This window comes from Macrobrachium nipponense, chromosome 9, assembly GCF_015104395.2.
Source record: "Macrobrachium nipponense isolate FS-2020 chromosome 9, ASM1510439v2, whole genome shotgun sequence".
Taxonomy (NCBI): Eukaryota; Metazoa; Arthropoda; class Malacostraca; order Decapoda; family Palaemonidae; genus Macrobrachium; species Macrobrachium nipponense.
Genome location: NC_061110.1, coordinates 93,370,870 through 93,384,075, shown reverse-complemented (window position 1 = coordinate 93,384,075; position 13,206 = coordinate 93,370,870). Strand labels below are relative to the sequence as shown.

General features: G+C 42.7%; 1 protein-coding gene across 5 annotated transcripts in view; it reads right to left on the bottom strand.

Annotated features, from left to right (window-relative positions):
* The window catches only part of LOC135218486 (uncharacterized), an 81,365-nt gene that overhangs the window by 16,763 nt on the left and 51,396 nt on the right, over positions 1–13,206 (bottom strand). For 4 of the 5 annotated variants that reach the window (XM_064254828.1, XM_064254827.1, XM_064254829.1 and 1 more), the window contains exons 16-17: positions 12,642–12,805; positions 3,038–3,163 (exon numbers count right to left, since the gene is read on the bottom strand). In XM_064254828.1, coding sequence (XP_064110898.1) covers positions 3,038–3,163; positions 12,642–12,805 — 290 coding nt within the window. Of the gene's footprint in view, positions 1–3,023; positions 3,164–12,641; positions 12,806–13,206 lie in introns of all 5 variants that reach the window. The other variant, XM_064254832.1, reaches the window with a different exon arrangement.

Below are 13,206 nucleotides of genomic sequence, written 5' to 3'. Positions count from 1 at the left end.
AGTGTTACATAGCTGATTCCACATTACTGGGAAGGTGGGAATACGGGCATTTTATCATCCAAGCATAAATTAAGTTAAATGATCTTGAAAAATAAGATTACTCGCAAATAAAATGCTTGCTGTACCTTACCTAGTAAGAGAGAAGCTGCAGGTGGGTACTCCATCTGGTCGGTGCTCTCATCACCTGTAGGAGACATGGCAGTAGAGGCCAGGATTGTTCCTACGGTAGTGGGACTTTGTAACCATGGAAGTTCACCAATGGTTCACAAAGAGAACGTACTAATTGTCCTTGGCCTGGGCGAAGACCAGAAAAACCAAACCACCATCACCTACACTAAAATAAAAAACCGCCACCCTAACCATAAAAATCTGGAGGGGACTCCGGGTACTTCGTACCCCAGGCTTCCCAAAGACTTGATAAACCTCAAAATATACAAGGTGAGGAGATGATAGAGGGATAGAAGGCCCCCTATACTACTTCCTTTCTCAACACCATGCCAGCCACTGATAACAAGACCCCAACACCATGCCAGCCACTGATAATAGACCCAACTTATTACAGTTTTCAAAAATTGTTTCTATGTCTTTGAGATACTGTGACATGAACACTGATCTCAGTCTCCAGTATGTGGCTTGAGGGATAGGGGACAAAGACATATTATGTCGGAAAGCTAATGATGTTGCTACCGCTCATATCTCGTGAGCTTTCACTTTGAGGATAGAGAGGTCCTCTTCTTGAACCTGCAAGTGTGCCTCTACAATGAGACTTCTAAGGAAAAAAGAAAGAGCATTTTTGGAGAGCGGTCGAGAAGGGTCTCTCACCGAACACCAAAGGCAATTAGAGGTTCCTCTTATCTTCTCCGTTCTGTGAAGATAATACCTGATTGCTCTTACTAGACATAGAAGTCTCTCTTCCTCTTCTGGTCCTAATATGTCCATAAGGTTCTTGATTATAAAAGACAAGGACAAGGCTTTGACGGGTCTTCGTTCTTTGCAAGAAAGTCTCCTACAAAAGTGCACACTGCATTGTCGTGAGCAAAACCCACATTCTTACTGATGGCTTGATTTTCACTCACCCTATTAGCTGTCGCCAATGCCACTAAAAACAGCGTCTTCTTCATGGTTTTTTTTTTTTACTGAAGTCAAGCCTACCAGTTCAAATTGCAGACCTGGCAGCCACCACTTCAAAACAATGTCTGGGTTCCATGCGACATCCCCAGACTTTTTTACCTTCCACGTTTCGAAAGACTTAAATCAATTTGCTGATGTCCTGGCTGGTCAACAAATCGAGTCCTCTATGCTTAAACCCTAAGGAAAGCATAGATCTATAGCCCCTTATACTACATGGAGACAATATCCTCATATCTCTTAAAAATAGCAAGAAGTCCGCTATTTGCGCTATACAGGTCGAAGAAGAGATGTGACTGTCTACACTAACTTCTGAAAATTCTCCGCTCAAACTGATATAATTTTCAAGAAGATGCTTTTCTGCATCTTGCAATAGCTTCTGCTGCTTTGCGAGAAAACCCTTTTGCTCTGACAAGGCTCCTGACAGTCTGAATCTGGGGTTGTTTGAGTAGGAAACAACTTTGTGGAAGAAGCCTGGGGAAGTCCACAAGAAGTTGGAGGAGATCTGGAAACCATTCCTTTCTGGGCCAGAATGGGGCCACTAGAGTCATCGACACATTCTGATGAGATATAAAACCGAAGGGAGGAAAGGCATAAACAAACGTCAAGTCCCATCCAATCCAGGAGCATCACATGTGCTCCAAGCTTGCAGATCCAGAACAAGTGAGCAAAAGATCGGTAGACGATTGTTCCTGGAAGTGGCGAAAAGATCTATGGACGGTTTGCCCCATAACCTCCATAGATCTTGACAAACTCTCCCATTCAACGTCCACTCGGTAGGAAGAACTTGGTTGGAGCGACTCAACTCGTCTGCTAAGACATTCATCTTTCCTTGTACAAAGCGAGGGAAACGCCACCTTGCTGAGCAAGAATAAGTGGCCCCCGCTTGCGGACATACAACAGGGCCGTGGTGTTGTCCACATTCATCACTATGTTTTTCACTGCGACTATTGAAGCGAAGGCTTTGAGTCCTAAGAAAATCACCTTTAACTCCTTCATGTTTATGTGGAGAGTCTTCTGTTGGTCTGTCCACATCCCTGCTGCTCTGTGCCCCTCCAAGAGTGCTCCCCAACCCATGTCCGATGCACTGGAGTAAAACTCTAGGTAGGGGTTCAGAGTAACGAGTGAAATCCCTCCCTGTAGCCTCTACTCAGATAGCCACCAACGAAGGTCTAGCTTTATTTCCTCTGTAATTGGAAAAAACAAACCAGTCTGGTTGTTCTTTTCGATGCCAGTTTGCTTTGATGAAATATTGACGAGGTTGGCCTAATGTTATGAACGACTCCACCGATGCTAGTGTCCCTAGTAAACTCATCCACTCCAGGGCAGAACAAGATGGACGATTCATAAACTCTTAAACTGTCTTCAGACACAACTCTATTCTCTTTGGGGAGAGGAGAGCACGAAAAACTAGAGCCGAGAATCATCCCTAAATAGGGAATTCTCGCAGTCGGTGTCATTTGTGAGTTCCAGAGATTTATAAGTACGTATGCCTAACTGTTGAGTCAGGCATAACATCTTGTTTAAGTCCTCCACGCACTGATGACTTGACTTGGATCTCAGGAGCCAGTTGTCTAGATAATTTGATACGTTGATTCCCACTAGGTGGAGCCATTTTCCCAGCGCAGGAGTAAAAACCTGAAGGGCGGTTGATAGTCCAAGACAAAGGGCTCTGAACTGAAAAATTAATTATTGATCGTTTGCTCAGCAGTACCAGGTGTTCCTGAAAGTGGGCGGGTCCCAATCTCCTACACTAACAACGGCAGTGCAGCTGCCAAATTTGAATTTTTGACTGCCAAGGTAGGAGGCTTTCAGCTATGTTACTATTTGGTAAGTCAATTATGTGAAATTAAAATGTACAAATTTTGTAAGTTCAAACTTCCTCAAATACTTACATTCAAATACTTACAAAGTCTTTTTATGCCACGTGGTGTTGAAGAGCAAGTGTGGACCTAAGTAGGTCACTATCCCAACATTCAAGTACTCCACACTATTTGTATTATCTCCTTTTGATCTTGATATATTAACTGACACACTGGAATGAATAAAAATTAAATTTTGACTGGTCTTAACTTGTAGTCAGTACTCTGAGTTGAATGTGGTCAGTGGTATAATGTACACTGTTTTACAGTACAGTATAGGAATTACAAACATTATGCGGGGCTTTAAACATATGCATTTTTCTTCAAAATAAAAAAGCATAAAAATTATTATATTAAAGCTGAAATCTGAAAGTGTAAAATAAAACAGAAAAAAGTAAATCTTTTTTTTATTGAAGTTAACTAGTGCCACAAATCAAGAATTTATTGTCTAAATGATGTGTGCAATTCAATGAACTGACCACTAGTCTCTACTTGTGTAGAGTAGTTATCATGAACTAGGGTAACAAATTTTCAAGCAAGTCAAGCTCGTACAGTGACCCAAGACTATAACTCTTTGGTCAAAAATCTGTAATTTCATCTCGTGATAAATGTAAAATGAAGTAGAAAGACATTTTATCTCTCGATAAATGTAAAGCAAACTATTCCCCAAGAAGTTAAATATTAGTTGTTGGTATTATTAACATTTACTTTTCTAGGTTTATACGCATTAATTTGAGGTCCTTAAGGATTCAAAACAGTTGAACTATTGTACTACCTTAAATTTTGGTACTTTTGCGACGTGCAAATGGTTGTGGCACCTTGCATAAGAAGTGAGACACAAACCAAAGACTATTGTAGAGGGTGGTGTCTTAGTGCAGCTCATAATATCTTACTATTATGACCTTTTTTAAGTGTCTAAGTGAAAATAACAGTGTTAAGTAATTTGCTATTATCATTATCCTTCAATTTACGTTTCAATTTTGATATGAGCAGGCTTCATTTATTAGTAGCCATGTAGGACAAAATACATAGAGTTGAGGTTCAACTTTAAATTTTCCTACACTGACAGATGGTTCTAGAATCCATCTTTCTGAGCAGTGAAAGCTCCTTAATATTGCTCAGGCATTATTAGACTGTTTTATTAAAACCTGCCATCTGAATCGATTAACACATCTTGTGGAATTACTGCACAAGATGTGTTGTATTTCTTAATATATCTTACGTCATAACAAAACTACTTTATTCGAATGCAAAAGTAATAATCTAACCCATGCATATCTGAGCACCAAAAATCAAAACATTATTCCATCTAGAGAGATGTTAATTCTTGGAGCTTCAATAAGTAAAATCAACAATGACAACACCAACTAACAATTTAAATCTTCAACCATCTCACAGCATTCATAAACCTTTATGAATGCTGCCAAGTAGTTCAGTAACTACTCAAAACACACATTCACAACAGGATGATTTAAACTAGTATTCTATTTATCTATACATATCTAAATCTCCCCTCCTATCAGCAATAAAGTTAAATACTGATTGTTAAATCATGACTGATTAAATCTCTCTCTCTCTCTCTCTCTCTCTCTCTCTCTCTCTCTCTCTCTCTCTCTCTCTCTCTCTCTCTCTCTCTCTCTCTCTCTCTCTCTCTCTCTCCTAATAATGATGATGATGATATATGATGATGATGATATCTTACAAAATAAGTTAAGAATCTTACTCTCTACAGGGGGACCTCATGATAAAGCTAAATGGAGATCCTCTTGTGAGATTAACCCCCAGGTATACTTTAAAATAGAAGCCTCTTTCACGTTTCCTATTTGTTCATATACAGAACAAACCTTCGGTCTTAACATTAGGATTTACTAGCGCCAAGCTGGAAACCGGTAGAATTAAAATTACACTTGTGATATCCAGGGACTATTGGCATCTATACCAGGTCACGAGGCATGTATACCCAGAATGCCCTCGGCGTCCTGTGACCCATCAGTTATTTTCCTACCGCCTTTAAGATAAGACGTGTTTACTGTCTATCTGTTTTAAAGCCGGTTTTCAGTTTGCCCGTTTTTTTTGTTTTTTTATCCATTTCATTTTTCATTTTCTTATTACTTTTTCTTTCTCCGAGTGTGCTCAGTGTGAGTGTGATCGGTAAGTGTGTATAAGTGGTATGATGGAGATTTTCGCCTCAACATCGGGATCGTCTGCCGTTTCGAAGAGGAGACAAAGGAAATGCCCAGGAGTCAGTGGCTTTCCATGTTCTAGATTTCTAACTTCGGTGTCGACGAATCCTCAGCCAACGCGTAGTAGGTGCAGGGAAAACGTATGTACGATTACTAATCCATGTTCTGTTTGTCGGGGTTGGTCGGTGGAACAGTGGAAAAAGTTCTATGAGAAAGGCCAATAAAAAAGGAAGGTGGTGACGCCATCTTTGGATGACCAAACCTTACCAGCTTCTTTTGTAGCGGCAATAAACCAGACTGCTCCATATGTTTCTCCTAGCGAGTCATTATCGGAAACGTCAGGAGGGGTCTTGGGTAATTTTATGCATAATATGCACGCTCCTATGTTCCCAGTAGGTAGAGGGGGAGCATCGCCATCTTTGTTCCAGACGCCGTCTTCCGAAGCGCATAGGTTGGACGGTACATGGTCAGCGCTAGGCCTACCAGGCGTACCAACCTTGGATGGTTTGCTTGCGCATTATATGGCATCACGGTTCCAGCAGGGTCCGGCAGCGCTGAATGTTCCTCATCCCCCTGGCTTGCAATTTATGGGAAATAATGCCGCGGCTACACCATCAAATTCGATGTTTACAGTGATGCAGAACGTGGGAGGTAGTTTGGCAGCAAACGTGTGGTTGCCAGCAGAAGCCGCACAGTCTCTCCCTACGAGATTGGTGACGTCACAACATACGTCACACACCGATATAGCAGGCGCGACGACGTCACAGACTGCTTCTCGGCCTATTTCGCTGCACCCAGACTCAAATACGCCTTCTGATTCGGCAATACAAACTGTAATGCAGAAATTACAGGATATAGAGAAGAGAATGGATAAGAGAGACAAAAAGAAAAGGTGTGATTCGCCTTCTTCGTTTCTTCCTCTAGTTCGGCGTCATTGCTAAGGCCGATAAAGTCACTACGAGCGCCAGTCAAGCGTTGGAGGATTCGGGATTTCGCGACTGATCCTCGGACTAAGAGGAGAAGAGTGAATTCTTCTTCATCTTCAGACCAGGACTGTCGTATCCCAGTCAGCAGGAAGGTCGGGAAGTCAGTGGCTGATAAGCACAAACCTAGCGGACGAAGCCGTTTGCAAGAGTCCGAACAAACGAGAGAGGTGACGGTCGACAGACTAGCGGCCGACGCGGAGTTGCCAGTTCGGATTACAAAGACTACGATACCGCTGGTAAAATCGACGTTGGCGGCGAAGGGTGCAGCAGAGGATAGAATGCAGGTTCCAGTTTCGCCCGTAAGGCCTTTCAAAATACGCACAAAGGATGATAAGGCTCCTATTAAAAGTACAAAAAATAGGGAGTTGGCAACCTCGTCGGATACGTTCGTGGAAGGCAGTGTCCGTCTGGATGAAAGGTCGAGGCCGAGTTCTCCGAAGCTTGAAAACGATACCAATACTAATAGAGACGAAGTTATATCAGTTTCAAGGGAGCCTTCATCTTGGAGATCTAGACGAGATTCTTGCTCTAGATCTGTGAGCAGAGAAAGAGTGAGGCGTTCTCGTTCCCCTACTGACTATTCGGGATCGAGCCAACGGCGGCCAGCAAAGATCAAAGAGACCACGGCCGTAGGGGCAGGCGGCCGTGGAATTCCTGGCCGTTTGTCAGAAGATAGGGGTGAGACAACATCCCCTGTGACGGAGAACAGTACGTTAGAGCCGGAGGAAGGAGAAAACCAAGAGTTTCTGGCCTCGTATGCAGAGGTGATTGATTTGATTCGTCAATTCAATAACCTTTTGGAGAAGACAGAAACACCTGCCAGTATGCTTCCTCCGGAAATCGACATGGTATTTGGATTAAAAAGGGATACCAAGGTGTCGTATGAATTGCCTTGTTCGAGTCATGCGGATTCTGTCTTACAACACATAAACGCAAAGATTGCAGGAAGGGATAATTCCTTAGGATCTAATAAATCATTTAAATTTATTCCTCCTCCAATGATGAAGCAAAGGAAATATTATACGACACCGAAGGTCCCTTTGCTGTCTAGACAAGTGAACCCTAATGTTGTAAGATTAAGGCCTGGATTAACCTTGGATCAGGTTAAAATGGAGTGCCCTTCGATGACGTACCAAGAGGCTGCTATGTTAGAAGCAACAGCTTCTTCTGTCTTTCAGACTGCTTCTTGGTTAGATCTTTGGTCAACAGCAGTGGCGAAGATTGCATCCTCGGAAGTGACGAGAAAGGTAGTGGATGAATCATTGTTCATTAGATTGCTACAATCAGGTTCCAAAGCGATTGTGTACCTGACAAACTTAAGTGCCAAGTTTGGGAAATATCTGCTAATGGGAGAGATATGCCGCGTTAGCTAGACTAAGCCGCACTGTGGATTTGGATTCCCTGTTAGCGATGAGGAATGGGGATATCTTGGAGCCGCAACTGCTGTTGCCAGAGGTCATACTGGAAGAGGCGATACATAGAAGAAGGATGGACACTAACGATAGGTTGGTGCAGCAGGCAGTTAGGAAAACGTCTAACAGTCAAGCTACTCCTTTGGAGGTGAGACAACAGCAAATATCTCGGAGGAAGACAGTGAGACATAACATCCCTAATAGAGCCACAAGACCCTCTTCCCCAAAGAGGCTAACTCATCGGCCCTTTCACAATAGAAACAACAGAGGAAGGGGGAGTAGGGGAAGAGGGAGAGGCTCAAGAAGATAGGATGGGCGCCTCTCATCACTCGGCCACACCAGTGGGGGGTTGCCTGGCAAATCACTGGAAGGTGTGGCGGGAACTGGGGGCAGAGCAGTGGGTGGTGGATGTTCTCAGGGTCGGGTATTTGATTCCGTTCGAGGTAACCCCGCCCCTGACAGAACAGCCATTACCCCACTTTGCTTATGCTCAGGAATCTCAGAAGGTCATTTTTCTGCAAGACAAAGTGAAGATGATGACGGAAAAAGGAGCTGTGGAACAAGTATGCAGTCCGTCGAAAGGCTTCTACAGCAGGATTTTCCTGGTACCCAAACCCAACGGGGAGTTGAGGACAGTAAGAGACCTGTCAACTTTGAATCTGTTTATAAGGAAAACCAGTTTCAAAATGGAAACTCCAAAAACGGTTCTACAAGCAGTCAGGATCAGGGACTTTATGCTGACAGTCGATCTGAAGGACGCATACTTTCAGATACCAGTCCATCAGTCTTCAAGGAAATTTCTGCGCTTCAGTCTTGCAGGGAAAGCTTTCGAATTCAAGGTCCTGTGCTTCGGATTGACAACGTCTCCTCAAGTTTTTACAAGAGTGTTCACTCTCGTGTCAACGTGGGCGCATGCTCAGGGGATCAGGCTAATAAGATATCTGGACGATTGGCTGGTGATAGCGAAGTCCAGAGAGAAATTACTCAGGGACAGGGCGACCCTCCTGCAGTTTTGTCACAGCCTAGGTATTGTGATAAATAAGGAGAAATTGCAGTTGGATCCAAGTCAACGTTTGGAGTATCTGGGAATGGTTATAGACACAACAGAAGCCAAAGTATTCCCGACAGACCAAAGATAGAGAAATGCAAACAAGTGGTGAATGCCTTTCTGGGAAAACAAACACAGCCAGCAAGGCAGTGGCAGGTAGTACTGGGAATCCTAACTTCCCTGGAGAAGCTAGTACCACAAGGAAGGCTACACCTTCGGTCTCTACAATGGAGGATGAAGGAGTTTTGGTCACCAATAGTAGATCACCCGTACGAGCAAAGTCCCTTTTCGGCAGAAGTGAGGAAAGACTTGCTGTGGTGGGTGAACGACGACAATCTGACAGTGGGTGTCCCCCTTCAACAATCCTCCCCGGACCTCTTGCTGTTCTCTGATGCGTCACTAGAAGGCTGGGGAGCCCATATGGAGGAGTTGATGGTGTCAGCAAAATGGAGTTGCAAGGACAGAGAACTCCATATAAATGTGCTGGAGTTAAAAACAGCATTTCTAGCTCTACAGGAATTCAGGGAGAGAGTAAAGGGACATTCAGTGGTATTGATGTCAGACAACACCACAGTAGTAGCTTATATAAACAAACAAGGAGGCCTAGTTTCTCGGCAGTTACATGTGATGACAGTTCAACTTCATCAGTGGGCTGTAGAGAACCTGGTAGACATCAGGGCCAGGTATATTCCGGGAAAAAGAAACACAGTGGCCGAAACACAGTGGCCGACAAGTTGAGCCGCAGGGATCAGATTCTTGGAACGGAGTGGTCCTTGCACCAACAGGTAGTGGACAGGATGCTCATGTTGTGGGAAGGGCCGATCATAGACCTATTCGCAACCAGGTACAACAAAAAGTTGGAAGTGTATTGTTCGGTAGTCCCAGACGCAGAGGCAGTAGCAGAAGATGCGCTACAACACCCTTGGGACAATCTGGACGTGTACGCATTTCCTCCATTTTGTCTAATCCGTCAGGTTCTGAACGGGGTAATGCGGTCTCAGAACCTCAAGATGACCCTGGCAGCTCCGTTATGGCCGAAGGCAGAGTGGTTTCCAGACCTAGTGGAACTCCTAATAGATGTGCCGAGAGAGTTACCCCCATGGAGCAACCTACTGTGTCAGCCGCACATGGAGAGGTACCACCAGTCGGTGAAGTCCCTATCGCTTCACGGGTGGAGACTGTCAAGTATCTCCTCCGAGCGAGAGGGTTTTTGCAGAAAACTGCAACTCAGATGGCAGGAAATATCAGAAAGTCATCTGCGGCAGTATACCAAGGAAAGTGGTCAGCATACTGTGATTGGTGTCGTAGAGGGAACTTGTCTCCACTCGGTACCACTATTCAGCAGTTAGCAGACTTTCTGGTATATCTCAGAACAGAAAAGCATATGTCTGTATCTGCAGCGAAGGGGTACAGGGTTGCTCTAGCCTTAGTCTTACGAATGAAAGGGGTGGACATTTCGTCTTCATGGGAATTGGCCATGCTGATGAGGAGCTTTGAACAGTCATGTCCACCAAAGGAACTAAAAGCCCCAGATTGGGATCTGAGTAGTCTGACAAAACCCCCCTACGAACCACTAAGGCAGTCCACAGATAGGAGCCTGACCCTGAAGACAGTCTTCTTATTGGCCCTGGCTTCAACCAAAAGGGTGAGGGAGCTACATGGCCTGTCATATCTCATAAAGCACTCGAGAGGTTGGAGGTCAATGGTATTTGAGTTTGTTCCAGAATTCGTGGCCAAGACCCAAAACCCAACAATAGTGGACGGCAGATTTGACTCCTTTGCCATACCTTCCTTGGCAGACTTTGTAGACAATGACAAAGATGAGATGCTTCTGTGCCCCGTCAGGGCACTAAGGGAGAACTTAAGAAGAACAAGGCACCTCAGGCCGGGGTGCCGGAGGTTGTTCGTAAGTACAGGACGGAACAAGAAGGAAGTGTCCAGGAATACAATATCGTTTTGGCTAAGGGAGACGATCAGAAATGCTTACATGACAGAAGACAGGGGGTCAAATAGCCAGGTGGGAGCTAGAGCTCATGACATCAGGGGCTTGAGTGCTTCTTTGGAATTTAAGAAGAACATGTCTGTGGAGAGAACTCTGAAAGCTGGTGTGTGGAAACGCCAAACAACTTTCACCTCATTTTATTTGAAAGACGTTGCCCATAGATCCTTGGACACTTTTTCCTTGGGTCCAGTGGTGGCGGCCCAACAAGTGATATAGCTCATCCAGTACCCATAGCAGGTCAGTTTGCGTCTAGTCTAAGATGAAGGTATGAAAGTAGAATGAATGGGATGACTGGTCTTTTTTCTTTACTACTTTCTTCCTACTCCTTTAACTACAGGCAATATGAAGGAGGGTACCGTCATATGCTGGAACGGACTAGATGCAGTTGAGGTGGTCAGCCATACTGTGAAGCATCTTGGGTTATGGTATACTTTTCAGTAGCAACACACCCCTCTAGATAATAGGGAAGAGAGGGGTGAGGGTGGATCCAGTTACAAGGGACAAGAGTAAACAATAGAATGGTATCAACACCCAGTGAGGGAAACCAATAGATTCACTTATATCTTTGGTTCTAGGTTCATTGTCCATTCTCTTAGAATTTCCCTAATGTATTCGGAAATGGATAAGGTGGCAAACTCCCAGTCAGTTGTAGAGACTTACCTCCCTCCAATAAGTAAGTCTATCCTAATGTTAAGACCGAAGGTTTGTTCCGTATATGAACAAATTCCAAATTTGTAACTAATTTGTATTTTTCATAACTAACAAACCTGAGGTCTTAACAGGTAAAGGCCCACCTCGAACCACCCCTCTAGCAGTCTAAACTGGGTTAGAAATATAACTGATGGGTCACAGGACGCTGAGGGCATTCTGGGTATACATGCCCTGTGACCTGGTATAGATGCCAATAGTCCTTGGATCTCACAAATGTAATTTTAATTCTACCGGTTTCCAGCTTGGCACTAGTAAATCCTATTGTTAAGACCTCAGGTTTGTTAGTTATGAAAAATACAAGATAGTTACAAATTTGGTATGTTTATGAAGTCTTATGTTATTATCTAGATACTTCCTGATGATGTTCCGTAATGCCATTGTGCTCTGAGGGATGTGAAATAGAGTTGAAATGAAATAACTTAATTTAGATCAAATATACATCAGTTCTACTTTACCTTACAGGACTTTAAAAAAATATGTCTTTTTTTAAGTGTCTAGTGTCTAAGTGAAAATAATAGTGTTAAGTAATTTGCTATTATCATTATCCTTCAATTTACGTTTCAATTTTGATATAAGCAGGCTTCATTTATTAGTAGCCATGTAAGACAAAAAATCTACAGAGTTGAGGTTCCACTTTAAATTTTCCTACACTGACAGATGGTTCTAGAATCCATCTTTCTGAGCAGTGAAAGCTCCTTAATATTGCTCAGGTATTATTAGACTGTTTTAGTAAAACCTGCCATCTAAATCGATTAACACATCTTGTGGAATTATTGCAGTTAGTGTTTTGGATTTCTTAATATATCTTATGTCACAATAAAACAACTTTATTCGACTGCAAAAGTAATAATCTAACCCATGCATATCTGAGCACCAAAAATCAAAACATTATTCAATCTAGAGAGATGTTAATTCTTGGAGCTTCAATGAGTAAAATCAACAATGACAACACCAACTAACAATTTAAATCTTCAACCACCTCACAGCATTCATAAACCTTTATGAATGCTGCCAAGTAGTTCAGTAACTACTCAAAACACGCATTCACAACAGGATGATTTAAACTAGTATTCTATTTATCTATACATATCTAAATCTCCCCTCCTATCAGCAATAAAGTTAAATACAGATTGTTAAATCATGACTGGTTAATCTCTCTCTCTCTCGTCTCTCTCTCTGTCTCTCGTCTCTCGTCTCTCCTCTCCTTCTCTCTCTCTCGTCTTCGTTCTCTCTCTCTCTCTCTCTCTCTCTCTCTCTCCTAATGATGATGATGATGATGATATCTTACAAAAAAGGTTAAAAATCTTACTCTCTACAGGGTGACCTCATGATAAAGCTAAATGGAGATCCTCTTGTGAGATTAACCCCCAGGTAAACTTTAAAATAGAGGCCTCTTTCACGTTTCCTATGTTTATGAAGTCTTATGTTATTATCTAGATACTTCCTGATGATGTTCCGTAATGCCATTGTGCTCTGAGGGATGTGAAAGAGAATTGAAATGAAATAACTTAATTTAGTTCGAATATACATCAGTTCTACTTTACCTTACAGGACTTTCAAAAAATATGTCTCACTGGAAAGTAAAAATTACAAAAACTAAAGGTTTTTACAAGAAAAGCCAAGATCAACTAGGCCTATATGATATTACAGTAAATATCATGACATAGCAAATGTTGTGTCAAAGATATAAAGAAAAGGCCTAACACACTAGTTATGCAATTCCCAGAATAACATTTATTCTAACTTACAATAGGTCATTGAAGAAAATCTGGGGATTATCATCTGGCCTGAGAACTAATGCAAATATTTTTTAAATGACCATCAATTACAAATGTGTACAGAAAATATTTTAGTTAGATATTGGAAGTATGTAA